Source organism: Melospiza georgiana, chromosome 10 (assembly GCF_028018845.1).
Source record: "Melospiza georgiana isolate bMelGeo1 chromosome 10, bMelGeo1.pri, whole genome shotgun sequence".
NCBI lineage: Eukaryota > Metazoa > Chordata > Aves > Passeriformes > Passerellidae > Melospiza > Melospiza georgiana.
Genome location: NC_080439.1, coordinates 21,495,107 through 21,510,912, shown reverse-complemented (window position 1 = coordinate 21,510,912; position 15,806 = coordinate 21,495,107). Strand labels below are relative to the sequence as shown.

The 15,806-nt window shown below is 39.9% G+C and overlaps 1 protein-coding gene across 3 annotated transcripts in view; it reads left to right on the top strand.

Moving 5' to 3' along the window:
* The window catches only part of FARP2 (FERM, ARH/RhoGEF and pleckstrin domain protein 2), a 77,407-nt gene that overhangs the window by 17,580 nt on the left and 44,021 nt on the right, over nucleotides 1-15,806 (top strand). For all 3 annotated transcript variants that reach the window (XM_058031543.1, XM_058031541.1, XM_058031540.1), the window contains exons 3-7: nucleotides 3,107-3,211; nucleotides 4,624-4,666; nucleotides 8,160-8,238; nucleotides 9,925-10,022; nucleotides 12,310-12,424. In XM_058031543.1, coding sequence (XP_057887526.1) covers nucleotides 3,107-3,211; nucleotides 4,624-4,666; nucleotides 8,160-8,238; nucleotides 9,925-10,022; nucleotides 12,310-12,424 — 440 coding nt within the window. The remainder of the gene's footprint in view (nucleotides 1-3,106; nucleotides 3,212-4,623; nucleotides 4,667-8,159; nucleotides 8,239-9,924; nucleotides 10,023-12,309; nucleotides 12,425-15,806) is intronic.

Here is a 15,806-nt window from a genome sequence, read left to right as displayed (position 1 = left end):
GGCCAGGGTTGAGTTGAGCTGTTGGGGTTGGGCTGGACTCCAGGGTCTTTAAGGTCTCTTCCACCCTATTCACTCTGTGAATAGCAAGAGGTGTGTTTCAGTTAAAAATTAAAAAACTTGATTGCCAAAATTCATTTCTCCAGGCATAAATGTCTCCTGTGGCAGAGTCTGTAACCTGCATGGGAAACGTTCAGGAGGCATCACAGAAATAATGTAATTTACTGGAGATGTGGTTTATCATTACCTGTATCATCTATCATCCTTATTTCGTTGTCACCATTTAAAAACAAAAACCCATACCCACAGAGTCACCTGTATCATCCTTATTTCGTTGTCACCATTTAAAAACAAAAACCCATACCCACAGAGTCACCTGTATCATCCTTATTTCGTTGTCGCCATTTAAAAACAAAAACCCATACCCACAGAGTCTTCTGGAAGCACAGATTTTGGCTAAAAAAGTGCAGCTGTATTCTTCCCAAGAAAATGCCATTTTAGACATCATAAAACCTGTTCAGAAAAAGAGATGAGTACTCATATTCATGTACCATGTCAGCACTCATCCTGGCATCTCTGTACATCTGCAGTCACTGAGAATTGCATCATTTCTCCTGACTTGCAGTTTTATTTAGTTTATTTAGGGGTTTCAGCATTAGTGGCCTGAGCCAGTGTGATACCAAGAAACTTTTGGAATGATTTGTGTTTGCACCAGATGAATTCACCTGTCTGAAGCTGTGGCTGCTCTTACAGGTACCATGGCTGGTGAAAGCCTGAGTGAGAGGTACAAGCCCATCTTGTGTCCTGTTTCTGCTTTTCTCTGAGGTTCCAGGGTTGCATTCAGTCAGCTTTGCTCACACCACTGCAGATACCAAAGCTATTTCAGATTTGCAGCACTGCAGGACTGTCAGACTTTTTCTCTATGAAATTTTAGGTTTTTTTTAAAGTTATAGAGGCATTTGCACAGTTCTAAAAGCATTGACAGTTTATATCTTTTTCCTGTAAGAGGTGATTACTTTTGAAATTTTTTATTCACCTCAATCATATGAAACTTTTTCCCCAATGTTTCCCTTGTTTTTTATCTTTTAAGCCTAAAATAACACATTCTTGCCCTCAGATACTTTAATTTGCATTGTATTAAATTATTCTAATTCTATCACTAATTTGGCTTTAAAATGAAGAAGGGTAGATTCAGATGAAATGTTGAGAAGAAATTCTTCCCTGTGAAATTCTTTCCTGGTGTGAGAGTACTGAAGTCCTAGCACAGGGTGCCCAGAGAAGCTGTGGCTGCCCCTGGATCCCTGGAAGTGTTTCAGGCCAGGCTGGACAGGGCTTGGAGCCACCTGGGACAGTGGAAGGTGTCCCTGCCCATGGCAGGGGTTGGAACTGGATGAGTTTTAAGGTCCTTTCCTACCCAAACCATCCTGTGACTCTGTGATAATTTATTATAATGCCTAATACTTTTAAAGCAGATACTATTGTGGGTGTGTAGAGTCATGACAGAACTCTGTGCCTGCTTTGATGGGAAAATCATAGAGTCTTCCATCACTGGACTTTTCCAAATGAACCAAACCACAGTGGCATCAAGGCTGTCAGTGCATTGTGCTGGATAACCCAGTCATCCATCCAGAATGGTGCCACACCCTGTCCCACAGCTGGGGCACTGCTTTGTGGCCCAAGGTGGAGCTTGGTGGCCATGCAAGGTTTTGTGTGTTCCTGGGATGGGCTGGGACAGCCTTTTGGGGTGGCCATGCAGGGTTTAGTGTGTTCCTGGGATGGGCTGGGACAGCCTTTTGGGGTGGCCATGCAGGGTTTTGTGTGTTCCTGGGATGGGCTGGGACAGCCTTTTGGGGTGGCCATGCAAGGTTTTGTGTGTTGCTGGGATGGGCTGGGACAGCCTTTTGGATTCTTTGCTGGGTGATGCAGATGGGCTGATGTGTGGGTTCAGCAGTGCTGGTTTTCTCTGGTGCCTGCTGCAGTGAGAGGTGCAGAGCAAACTGAGTGACTGAAGCAGCAGCCCCAAGTGTGGATGTGCTGTGGAATTCTCCTGCTCTCTCCTGTAGCTGCTTTCTGCTGCTGTTTGTGGCTTTGCCCCCAACTGGGCTCTCAGGAGGGGTTTGTGAGTGAGTTCCTTGAGGGAGATTCCTTGACAGGGTTCCCCAGGCAGTGTGGTGTGAGAGGAGGTTTGGGTGGGTTCCCGCAGGCATTCCCAGCCTGGGGGTGTCCCTGGGGCTCCTGCTATGGGGAGGAGTGAGTGAGGGTCTGTGTGCAGCAGAGTTTGGCAGCTCCTGCTCCAGCCACAGCCCTCAGCTACACAAACAAACGTGTGCGTTTACTGAGGGAGCTGCAAATAGCCCACAGCTGCTCTCCTCAGCTCTCTGCTGACCCTGCTGGCAGCAGGAGGCTGAGGGTAGGTGACCTCCAGTGGCCCCTGTCAACTTCAGTTCCTCTGCTTCTGTGAAGGATTTTTGTGTGGAGTCTTGTATATGAGATGTTTGTGTGTTACAGTGACAAGAACAATGTGAATAATCTTTGTAGTAATAGTAGCCTCTTCGAGCCAGGTCTCATTATCTCTTGGAGGTCTAGTACTCACCCAAGATAGCTCAGCTCCCTTTGGAGGCTTAAAATCAGCAGGATGGCTTCTGTTGCAGTGTGGAAATAAAAAGGTTTAATAAAAGGTAAAATAGCAAACAGAGAAAAATCGAGCCAGGTGCAAGAGGTCCTCCTGCCCCTGGTAAAACACCTTACAAAAGGGATTAGTTTCTTTGTTCTCTTCTTTTTCTAGTAAATTGTCTAGGCAGGACTTTTTGGCTTCTGTCCAATTGGCTATCCTTAAATTGGAGCTAAAGTCCTCAGGGTCTTATGTGCTGGCTTTTTCACCAAATTGAGGAGAAAAACTTCTGGGCTTCTTTCCTTTTTGAGGGGACAAAGCATAGTTTTGTCACTCCATCAACAAAAGGCACATTTCTATGCTTTGTGATATTTTTCTTCAGTTTATAAAAGATGCCATTTGTTTTTGCTTATTCAATAATAAGAATAGATAAACAAGAATAAACTTATTTATTCTTATTAATCTCACTGTAACTTTTTTTTATTATTATTTCCTTAGTCAAAATGTTATGGCCAGACGTTATTGACAGAAGTTTACAAGCATCTGAATTTGATTGAATCAGACTACTTTGGAATTGAGTTCCAGAATATCCAGTCATATTGGGTGAGTACAGTTCCCTGACAAATCTGGGATTATAAAAAGGTTGGGCGAATGCAGTTCCTTGAGTGACAAAAATGTCTCAGTCTGCTGCAGTTTCCTGTAGTCTCCTGTGGGATTATCTCTTGGATTCTTGTAAATCTCTTTTACTCAGCAGAATGACAAGAGCTATTGAAGAAGAAGGGAGAAGAATCAGATCCTGCTTCTTGTTAAGTCTCAGAAATTGTATAAAGTTAAATAGCTGCTGATGTTCCCACTTGCAGGGACAGAAATAAAATCCTCCTTTCCTCTGAAAGGAGAAACATGAACTCAAAGTGTACTCTGCAGAGCACTTATAAAATCAAATTGTGGTGTGTAATTTTGGTAGTGTTCATATTTATCTTCAGTTAATTCAGTCTTCAATTAATTTTCCTGAAGAGCCATTACAAACCTCTTTCTAATCAACAAAAACCTCAGCAGGCACAAAGGCCTGCAAGCTTTTTAAATCATTGATCTAGATCAATGCTGACACCTTTAAGCCTCCTAGTCACTTATCCTGAACCTTGCAAAGAGGACAATGTGACTTTTAAACTAGAAAATGTTCCCCAAACTTTCCTTCCATTTTGATTTGTTTTGGTTTTTTTCAACTTTTTTCTTAATTACTTTTTTTTTTTTAGTTTTAGGACTCACATGCAGAGAATATGATGAGAATATAGGGAGTGCTAAAGGCATTATCCATGCTGCTCTTGAGCTGAGGGAATACAATAAAGCTTGTTTAGTTTCTGTTGCTTGTGCATGGTGTGCAAACTGTTCTGCAGCTAATGATGTTCTTAAAATCCTCAGCTGTCTCACAAACAGGGCAGTAAGCACCAAACATAATTGTGTTGTAACAATTTTCTCTTTGGAAGTGTGGGGAAAATAAAAGGTTGAGCTTCCAGAATATTTTGCATTGCTTTTGTGGATTCTCCTTTTACTAGAACAAAAGTCTTTCTTGTAAAATGTGCTTGTCAAAAGGGAAAAATGGTGGGAAGTTAATATTGAGTAAAAAGCCTTCAGTAGGTATGGAAGAGTGACAGAAATAGCACAGAAGGGAAAAACCATTGGAGCTTTTCATGTTCTGCAGACTTTCTGTAATTCTGCAGCCTGGCTCCTGTCAGACTGTGGGTTTTGGCATGACTCCTGCCCTCTTGGCACTGGGGCTCTGCTTTTGCTGACCTGGCTCTTCTTCTGTCCAGATGAGCTTTAAGCACAGATCAGTGGCTTTTGTATTGATGCATGAGAAATGTCAATTCAAATAGAGAAATACACTTTTTGTAAAGCAAAGAATTAGTGCATTGAGGAAGAAATGCTACTCATAAATTACTGCTTAATTTGAATTTCCTTTTGATGTTTTCATATTATATTAAATAAGAATGTAATTTTTTTCTCTTCAATTTCAGATTTGGCTGGAACCTATGAAACCTGTTATTAAACAAGTACGGAGTAAGTAGTTTTAAAAAAGGAAGTTTTCCTTAATTTACATCTTCTTTATGTGGGTTGCTTTCACAATTACTACTTGATTTACTGGTTATGCTTCCCTGTAAAACACACATGGCAGGGGTGAGAGTGGTTCCTGCTGGGGCATGCTAACCTGACATTTTAATAGGCACTGTGTGGTGGGTGGAATGGAAACTTCCTGAGGGTAGGGTTCTTTCTCTGATAAATATCTGGGTAGGTTGGCTCAGCTGCTGCTGTATTGAAGTGAAATATAACACTTGCTGTGTTAGCTTTTGGAGGTTGTTGTGTTGTCATACCGTGGGAAGAAAAAGGAACATTTTGGCTCATTCCCATGGCAGCTCTTTCCACATGCTCAGGAGCAGCTGCCCTGGAGGAGCAGAGGGGGGGATGTCCCACCTGGGTGGGGGCTGCAGTGTCAGAGCCTCTGCCTTGGCTCTGAAATATGGCCTTTATACCACCTCAAAAGTGTTAATGTGACAGGCACTTTAAAGGCCCAAAACAGCTGAAGAATTCAGGTTGCTGCTTGGTTCTTCAGATGTTGTTGAAAGATTAGATCCAGCTTTTTGTTTTTTTCTCTGTAGAACACAGTTAAGCAATTTGTTTGTTTTGTGGTTCTGATTGTAGAGGCTTTGTGGAGGAACAAGATCAGGAGGGTGTGGTGGATTCCTACTCCTTTGCAAATCTTGATTGAAATATGTTGAAAATGAGTACTGGGAAGTAGCTTTTAGCTACTCTTCTGTCTAAAATTGATTGCCAGAAAATATGAAATCTTCAATTCTAGCTCATTTTCTAACTTTAAGGTCATGATTTTTGACTTTTGTCAACATTGTTTTTTAAGCAGAAGAACCAAGTCATCTATAAAATAGGGCTCCCTAGGGAGAATACAGAATATTTTCACTCTATTTTCCCTGCCAAAAAGATGTTGGGAGTGCTGTCTTTTTATATGCTCCTGGCTAGAAGGAATTGTGTCCCAGTCAAAAGATCTGATGGATCACAGGTCTGCAGTGCTACTTGGTTACTCCTTCTGTATCCTCTCCTATACCAAATAAATTGTGAAAACTTGGCCTTAGACCACAGACAGCATTCCCTGATGGTACAAATATTGTTCTAAAATGGTCTAAAATCATGGGGATGTACTAAGATTTATGGCTGCTTTACAGTCTGCCACCCATGTTGTGGTGCCAGTGAAACCGAAAGATTTATTTAATTTTTTTTTTAATATTATTTTGTAAGAGATACCAGTCAGTTGTCTGGCAAATGTTCATGTTCTGAAATCAATTTTAAATTGACTAATTGACTGAAATGGATTTTCTATGTATTGGGGATTTTGTTTGCTTGTTTTTTTTTTTTTTTTTCTGTAGAATGTAATGATTTTGAATTTAAACTTCGAACTTTTAGTCCAGCTGCAGGGGAACACAGATGTTATGGGCTTTAAGGTGATTTTGCTCAAAGTTATTGGTCAATGTTGCTGGTGATTGCTGCAGAGAGACACTTCTGAGTCTTTGACATCCTCTCCAAAAAGTGAAATTCTTGGTTTACTCCCAGGTAGTTTTGGCTTTGTGACATCCGTTGAACCTTATCTTGTGTGATAAGGTTTGGAGTTTTTTAATTAATTTCAAATGAATGCAGTCAGTTTTAGTAGTGCATCTCTCCAGATGGAAGGAGTTTGGATCCAAATTTTGAGCCTCCTAGCAGACACACAGTATCAGGTTGACATTTGGGTACCTTCTCTGAGGTGCTGCTACCTTATAGAATACAGAATTCTATTCACCATTCCTGCCTGGGTAATTTTTTCTCACATCCTTTTTGTTTCTTTCTCTTACTCAGATTTGGCTTCTTAAAATAAATTCTGAATATTAAGACTGGGCAAATGTTTCTTTTCCTAATTTGAGTGAAACTTATTCATAGAGGAAAGGCAAGAGTGGCTAAACAGAAAGAGGAGGGTTGTGCTGCAGAAGCAAATATGCAGTATTATGTTTTTAATTTTTTATATTTATTATCATTTGGTGTAAATGATGCTTGAAACACTTCCAAAATTGCTCCCACATTAATACTTCCACTTGATTGGCATCAGGAATGTGCAAGACTCTTCTTAACCTTGTGAAGGTCTTCCAGAGGCTCACAGTATTTTCAGAAATTTGATGTAAAGTTTTGCTCTTTTAACTGGGATCATTAAAACTATTTATTTCCCTCACTTGGTCTGTGTCTAGAACGGTAGAATCCTTAGTCTCTGCCAAATGTGGGCTTTCTGTGTCATTATAGGGTGTTATTTCCAGCCTCCTTTCATTTCTAGATACTACTCTGTAATTAGGATGTGGATTTTAGTGGTTTTTTTGTGTTTTTTTGTTGTTGTTGTTGACCAAAGCTTTGGTAATTCTGGAATTGGAGGCTGGGAGCTGCTCTTGTCACAGCTGTGATAGTCTGAGTTCTCCCAGCTACTTGTCAAAAAGCAAAGTTTGTTATTCTCTCATTAGCAAACAAGAGGATGGGTGAAGGAATGTTTGACCTGTGGGAATCAGATATTCCAGACAGAAAAAATCAGTGTACTTTAGGACTAATGCAGTTAAACTGGACTTTGTTAAGCTTTGAGAGATCCTGGTGCTTAAAATAAATTAAAAAGCAGGCTGCTTGTGCTCCAACAAGGTTGATTTATATTTAATTTGGGTAAGTTTGCTTTGAAACAGCAGCAGCACAGGGAGTCCCTGGGGGCACTGCCTGGCTCTGGTGCACATCAGGTGGATGCTCAGCACAGCCTGCCCAGTGCTCTGCCTGCCTCTGCAATACTTGGCCTCATTTGCTTTCAGGCAGGAAAAACAATGGGAAAACAGTGGTGCCCAGTCCTGGCATGGTGAGGGATTGTTGTACTCTGTAGTAATTCCTTCAGAAATCCAGGTGAAACAGGGATTTGTGAGTTGTGATGCTGGAACTGATAATTCAGAGCATTATGGACTGTTCCAAATAACGACCAAGGGTTCTCTTGAATTTTGAAAATTAAATGAGTTTTCTGGAAATGGGAGGAAATGTGTATTACCAGACAAGCTGGGAGCAGGCTGCAAATAGCTTTTATCTGCATGGGGAGCCAGCCAGCTCTGCTAGCATCAGTGCTGATGGTGAGGTGGGTGTTGGCAGCCTGTGGGATGTGTCTTCCCTTCTGGAACCTTCTGCCTGGGTCACCTCTGAGGGTCTTTGATGCAGCCAAGCAGCTGCTTTGGGGTGTTACAGATTTCACACTTCATGAAACTGTTTTTCCAGTTTCAGCTGCACACTCACCTTGTCAGTGGTATCCAATTCCTCTGGAAAACAGCTGCTTTATCTCACTTGACATGAACAATCAACAGCAGAGCCTGCTGTGGTTAGCTGGGATTTGAAACTGGCCAGAATTTCTCTGTGTTGTTTCTCTGCCTGTTGGCAAACAGAATATGCATGTGTTTATGAGGATCTCAGGGTGTTTTTGTGAAATGACCAACTTTTCTTCCAGGACCAAAGACTACAATGCTTCGTCTGGCTGTGAAATTTTTCCCTCCTGACCCTGGTCAGCTCCAAGAGGAATATACCAGGTGAAGTATTTTTAGAACTATTGGACCTGTTTTATATACTGAATTAATATAGCAGGAAGGCAGCACAGTTACTTCCAAGCAAAACTGAGGTGGAAGATGAGTAAAACATCACTTACAGTGAATGTTGCAGTTTCAGCAGACATGTGTTGGCAGATGAATGTTATCAGAAAAAATATTTTTCAAAACAGAAAACAGCACAGGTTAGGGCTTTCCAGCATCCCATGCAAGGGAGTCAGAGTATACAGAAAATACTAATGCTTATAAACAGTATCTATAAAAATAAATTAAAATAATCAGTACATGTTTTAATATGTGAATTAAACTTCCAAACACATTTTACTGTTCACAATTTAAACTGTGCTCACCATGGGTTATTTTTGGGTTATTGCTGATGGATCTGTGGTCAGTTAAGCAGCCCTATCCACCTGCTGGCACCTGGGGACCTGGTTTGAAGTCTGCCTCTCACAAGGACATTACCCAGATGTTGTTGTTTCAAGAGCTCATTTTGTGCTTTTCACAGTTTCACTACTTTTAATTGGAATTCCTCTCAGAGCAGTTCCTTATTATCCTTCAAACGTATTTGAGAACAAACCAGCATGATAACAGTTGTGACTCTCTTGTAAGGAGAAATACTCTCTAAATATTTCCTTTGCACCAAGTTTTCTTATATTAACTGCTGTTTCATATAGGAAATTCATTAGAAGTACAGCTTTTTAGAGCAGGAACTGAATTTGCCTATTTATTGAGTATTTATGGCCTGCACTTAGAGCATCTGGGTAATTAATGATGCTGTTAATGATATTGTACTCTTTATTGTGAGTATACTAAAAAACTGAGAGAGCTAATCAGACATGCAGAAAGCAGAACATACTTTTTGAGAAGTCTTTAATACATACTTACAGTACTTAAAAATTTAAAAAGCCTATAATTCAAATTTTATAACTTTTAGTATCTTTTACTTCAGGAATAAAATTTTAAAATAAACTCTTCTTTTAAAAAAATCTTATTACCATCTCTTAGGGTGTAATTCAGTAAAGAAAAAGAATCAGTCTGTCAGTTTGAAGATTTCTAGTAGTGAATTGTTGCCTATTTACTGGAGTCCTTTCTGTATCTCCTTCCAAGTAAAAGGAGCAGCATACAAAACTGCTAAACAGAAATTATTCCTCTTTAACAACTGAATGGGAAATATTTCAGTGGAACTAATATAGGAGTATAAGAAAAGTAAATTGAACTTCTGAGTGTCTTTGCAGGCTGCTAATATAGTTCTGGAAAGTACAACTGCTGAGTAGATTAGTTGAGTGCTAACAGAAGAGCTTATCAGTTTTTCTAACAAAATACTGGAATCAGTGATATTCTTCCATCTTTTTTTCTAATAGTTGATATCACTTGAAATGTTGCTTAAGTTTCTTTCCAGCTAAAAATGACATCTGCTGTTACTGCACAGAAGAAACCTCCTTAAAACATGGTTTTCCTTCTTCCTTTTTCCCGTGGGTCTTTCTGTGCTGGTAAATTGCACTGGAACAGTCACAGGTTATTTTGGTTTGATTTGACACTCCTTGGTAGCCAGGCTGTTATTCTTTGGAGAGCAGAAGGATCAGAGATGCTGCTTTTATAAGCTCCTGCTGAGTTGTTCTGTTGTGTTTTCAGTGTCAGGATGTAACTCCAGCCCTTGTTCCTCTCCTGCAGGTACCTGTTTGCATTGCAAATCAAGAGGGACCTGGCAGAGGAGAGGCTGACCTGCAGTGACAACACAGCTGCTCTGCTGGTCTCCCACCTGCTGCAGTGTGAGTATCCACTGCTAACCCACATTACATCACACACAGAAGCTTTTGGTAACTAAAAGAAATCTCTATCTCATAGTATTTCCTTCTCACACACTGTAAATATGTTGGTTTTCATCTGTCGCTATAGGACACGAAAGAACACAAGCACACGCAGCTGCTCTCAAGGTGAAGAGAAAAAAGGGAGTTTATTTTCTGACTCCAACATTTATAGTTTTCCAAAAGTGACAGTGGATTGGAGGGTGACAGTGGATTGGAGGGTGACAGTGCCACCTCTCCAATGACACTGGACAAACCAACAGTGTCAAATTTCTCCTCCTCCACAAAAGAATGCAAAACAATGAGTTATTTACAGAAAGTGTGTGAGAAAGTTTATTACAATAATGTAAACATCAGAAGGCTTAGAAAATCTTAAAAAATCAGGGTGACAGTCATCAGGGGAAGGAACAGCTGGTGCTAATGTATGAGGTAAATTTGGCTTCAGAGGGGTAGTACAGAACCAGCCTGGCTGTTTCCCTGGCTCTGCAGGTTCTGCTGCCAGCACTCCACATCTCCCAGACAGCTGTTCGCACCTGTCTAGGTGCTCCCCTGGCTTCAGTTCTCACTTTCCCTGTGCTGGGAGGAGATGGCTGTACAGGAGCTGGGCTGGAACACAGCTGAGAACCATGCTGGAACAGGTTCTGCACTGGGGCTGTCAGCAGCTTTCCTCCTTGCTGGGACTGAAAATGGAAATGGGAAGCAATTTATTTGGAAGCACTCCATGCTGCTGCTGGCTCAGTCTGTACATGCTTAAAAACCTAAAATGTGGCCTTTGAGATGAGGAGGTTGGAAACCCTGAGTGGGTTCAGATACCAAATTTTTGGAGCAGCAGCTGAAGTGTTCACAGGTCTGCAGCCCAACCTTGGTGGCTCTTGGCTGGCTGGGAGCAAAAGCTGATCAATAATTCTTCTTCACAATTGCACTGCTGAGTAGTTATTGGTTGTCTGATTCTGCAATGCAGAATACTAATACAGTTATAATAGTATTTCTTCTGGTGATTTTATTGGAGGAGCAAATCTGCCTTGTGTGTGTGCCATCAGTGAGGAAAACCTGCTTGTGGTTTTCCAGCGCTGTGGAGCTGATGAGAGAATCTCAGCATCAGGCCTTGCTTAGCCTGATTCTGCTCTTCTGGAAAATGTGAGAAAGAACAGCTTCATTTTCAACAGAAATTATTTTACAAAATATTCAGTATTTTTTATTTATTCTTTCATGTGCTGGCTACATTTTAAACAGGATTTGCTGTGTTCTTGTTAGGAACAATCCCATTCCTTTCTCTGACACAGCTGATGGCAGATGCCCTCAGACACAGAGCAACTCTTCCTTTGCTGCATCCATCCCATAATCACTGCACACACAGCACCACAGACTCACTCTGCATCTGTTTGGTTGCCCTGGTATTTATCTAATTTTTGAATTTGCTTATATTTTTGGCATCCTTCCACAGAAATGAGCTTCACAGCTTAGTTTTTGGGAAGTTTTAAGGACAACATATGTACTTTTATCTTTTAAAACCTTTTGACTTTGAATTTAATGTTGCAATTTCATCTTTTTTTATCAGAAAAAGTAAATTCTTAAAATTTATTTATTCAGCTTGTAATTTTATGTACATTTGCCACATGTTCTGCCTGTCTTGTGCTTTTGTATTCTGAGCCAAAAACTTCTGATTGTTCTGTGTTGTATCAGGTGGAAGCTGTTCTGCACTTTACAATAATGCTTTTTTCTTCTGTAAATCTTCCTAAATTCACAAAATTACATCTGAAAGACATGGATATGTGAAGGGGAGACCAAAATTCCAGCTGTAACTTGCCACCTTCCTGAGTAACCTTGTCTATTACTAGACACTATTTTACATATTTTCTTTTACTATTTTACATATATAGTAAAAAATAATATTTTTTACTGTATTACATATATATAATAAAATTACTATTTTACATATATATAGTAAAAAATAAATAGAAATATGCTATTTGGTGTAAGGTATCTGTAAGGAGGAATTGTTCAGACCACTTCACAGGTCTTCTACAGGTTTCACATCTTGCACCTTTAAGAAGTCTAAATTTTCCAGACAATGTTCAAATACTGCTGTAATCCCCAGGAAATCAGCTTGGGATAAATGTGATTTTGGTAAAATAAAGTTGGATACAAAACATCATGCACGAATTTGAAGACTGATTCCTTACCAAGTATTTTCTGTCATTGTTCCTTTTCCATTGTTCTTACTCTAACATAGTTTTCTTTTCTGTTGTAGCTGAAATAGGAGATTTTGATGAATCAGAAGACAGAGAACACCTTAAAACAAACCAGTATTTGCCAAACCAGGAAAAACTTGAAGGAAAGATCCTGGACTTCCACAGGAAGCATGTGTAAGTGAGGATTAATGCAAACCACAAAGGGAAGCCCTGGGCAGCAGGTGGGCTTGCCTAGGGGAGGCTAAACAGCTGCATGGCAGGATGACATTAAGAGTGTGTAAATTAAACACTATTTCCCTTGAGCAAGAAAAGTTTGGTAGCAATAGTTACATAGTCAGGATGGAGCTGTTGGGCAGTAGTTTTTCTCAAGTGAATTTTGCAGTGTGCCTGTAATAACATCCTAAAGAAAACTTACATGTAATAATGGGTTTAGGCAAAAGAATTCTTCAGAATTTCCATTCTGCAAAGTTTAAGCTCAGTTTTGCCTGCATATGCAGAGCTCTTGCTTTTGTCTAAATAATTAGAAATCATTTGTATTGTATTCTTTTGTTACACATTAAGCATAAGGGAGGTGGAGAAGGATGGGGAGAAAATAACTTCCATCAGAATTCATGCAATACCTTATCTTACAGCTGGGTAGTTTTGAATTAAGGGAAGATTATTGGTGACAAAGAAACTGCCACAAATATAAAATTAGTTCCAACATGGAGTCAGGAACTGCAGGAACTTATTTTTCTGTAATTTTTGACACCTTGCATATTAGGATTTAGCAATTTGAAGGTCTTTTAAAAATTGTGAATGTCCACACACACATTTTATTGTGCATGGTTCTGTGTTTTAATCCAAACTTAGATTTTTCTTTGTTCTCTGTGGATTGTTGCTGACTGATTTTCTTTTAAGACAGAACAAAGATTTTTCATGGCAGCATCTGTGTTGAAAGACACATCCTATAATATTGGAAAATTATTTCCTGAGAATTTCAGTAATTTGCTGTTTGTGATCAGTCATTTTTAACTTGTACTGAAATTATTGCTAATGATAAAATTTCAGTTTTGCTGATTCTTCATGAAATCAGGTGGTTACTTTTTCTGCTTTTGAACCTTTGAGGTGCTTATGGAAATGATGAAGAAACAAAAGAAATGTTTTTAAGTGATTTAAAGTAATTTTGAAGTAAATTAAAATCTATGCTAGGATTCTTCACCTTGGGAGAAAGTAGCTGGAGTAGGGAAACAATTTCATTATTTTTCTTTTGTCTGAAGAAAAGTGCTGAAATAATTAGTAATTTCAAAGCAAATTAAAAGGGGAAAAATCCTTTTCACAGAACTTGCATCAACATTGTGATACTACTGCAGGGTGCTGTGGAGTCTGAAGCTACCAATGGGTCATGCAAGGTTTTGATGATCCCATGCAGGGTAGGCTGATGGCTCTCAAATTTGAGGTGAAATTTGGGATTTTTAGGTCTAAGTACCCCCAGAGCATGGGCAGAGCAGCCCAGCATTAGTCACATACCAGGATTCTGTTCAGTTGCTGCTGCTTGTGGGGAATTTTCCTGGGTTGCTTCTCTTGGAAAGGTTGTGACTGCCTTCTGAGTCAAGGATTGGTAGTTCTCTTCTGATTTGAGATTTATTTCAAATAAGTTACTTCTAATAATTGGTTACAATAAGAAAAGTTTGTATTTTTACCTGTCAGGAAGGTTAATAGGTAAAGATTCCTTACTTCATAAATGTACTTTTCAAAATCAGTTTAATAAGAGTTGCATTTAATACAGCCATATTATTAAAATGATTGTAAATCTTATTTTAAGGCAAAAAAAAAAATCTTATTTTATTTTTTAGAAGTGTCCATGCAAGCCACGTTTAGATTAACAGCTGAGGCATGAGATTAGAAAAGGTTACCTTTGAATGGAAACATCTTTTTAGAGAAATGTCATTTTGCAAGCAGTGCAGTCTTAACATTAGCTGTGGCTTCCATGGTTTAACCCCAGCTCAGCCCCATGCTGCTGCTGGCTCCCCCTTGGTGGCTTGGGGGAGAGATTTGGAAGGGTGAAAGTGGGAAAATTCACAGCTTGAGGTACAGACAGCTTAAATAGGAGAAGAAAAGACAAACACATGCAAAGCAAAGCCAGGAATTCATTCCTTACTTCTCACTGGCAGGCAGGTGTTGAGCCATCCTCAGGAGAGCAGGATCCCATCACAGGTAACAGTGACTTGGCAAAACAAGCACCATCCCTCCAAAATGTCCCCTTCTCCTGCTTCCCCCAGCTCTGTGTGCTGAGCACGAGGCCATATGGGATGGGATATCCTTGGGGTCAGCTGGGATATCCTTGGGGTCAGTGGGATCAGCTGTCCTGGCTGTGCCCCCTCTCCCAGCCCCTCCCTGTGGAGCACAGAGGGCCTTGGCCCTGGTGAGCTCTGCTGGGCAATAAGGAAACACCCCTGGGTTATCAACAGGTTCCCTGCTCAAATAGAAATCTCAGCCTGGTATCAGCTGCTGTGAAGAAAATTAACCCAGCACACACATCCCTTCCCTCTTCCCTTACTCAGGGAATATTGACCACCCTTTCCCATCTTCAGCAGGTGAGGGAAGTTCTGAGTTTTCTCAGTGTAGACACATTTTTCCTCATTTCTGTCCCAAGGAGCAGGCAGCTGGGCATTTGGCTTTTTCCTGGTGAGGATGCACAGTGCAGATGGACAAACAAAAATGCTTCTCTTTCATATTATCCTGATGTGTCCCATTTTTACTTTTTCCATTTATTTTAATTTTTTATTTCCTTTCATTTACCTTATTATTCTCCCAGTTACCTTTAGCAGACTAATATTTTTGAGGCCAGGTTGGATGGGGCTTGGAGCAGCCTGGGATAGTGGAAGGTGTCCTGGATGATCTTTAAGGTCCCTTCCCACCCAAACCATCCTGGGATTCTGTGATTCCTCCACTGATGATTTCTCCTGAAAGACTTCTTGTACAAACCAGGTGTTCAGGAAGAGAAACCCATTCCTGGCAGGATGATTCATCTCCTCCAGATTGTTTCTGTGGCACTTTCTTTTTGCCTCATTTCCTTTTTATTTTTATTTTTTTTTATCGCTTCACTGTAGCTATTAGAAGTGGGAGAATGTCATCACCCTCAATAAAACAGAACCTGTGTATCCAATCCATTCTGTAAATGGAGACTGTTATAATTGGAAAGATGGCAATTGAATGCTTATTTTCTATTAAACATATTTTTTCTTTTACATTTGTAAATACTTTTCATAAAGAATAGGAATATGGTTTCTATACTTTGCAAAAGTATTAGTGGTCAACAAGATGAGTTATATTTTTGGTGTAGCACATTAGTTATTGCTTCAGCAAGAGCCTGAATTAACCTATTTTTATTTCTATTAAATGGAAATAAATAAAAACCATCTTCTATAGTTTATTAAAAATAAAAGATGTATATTTTGCAGATGATGTTTTGGTGCTGGTGCAGTTAATTCCTGACACCCAGACACCCAAAATATACCCAAAATACACCCAAAATACAATGTTTTCTGCCTTCCTGTGAGTAGTAGAATACTTG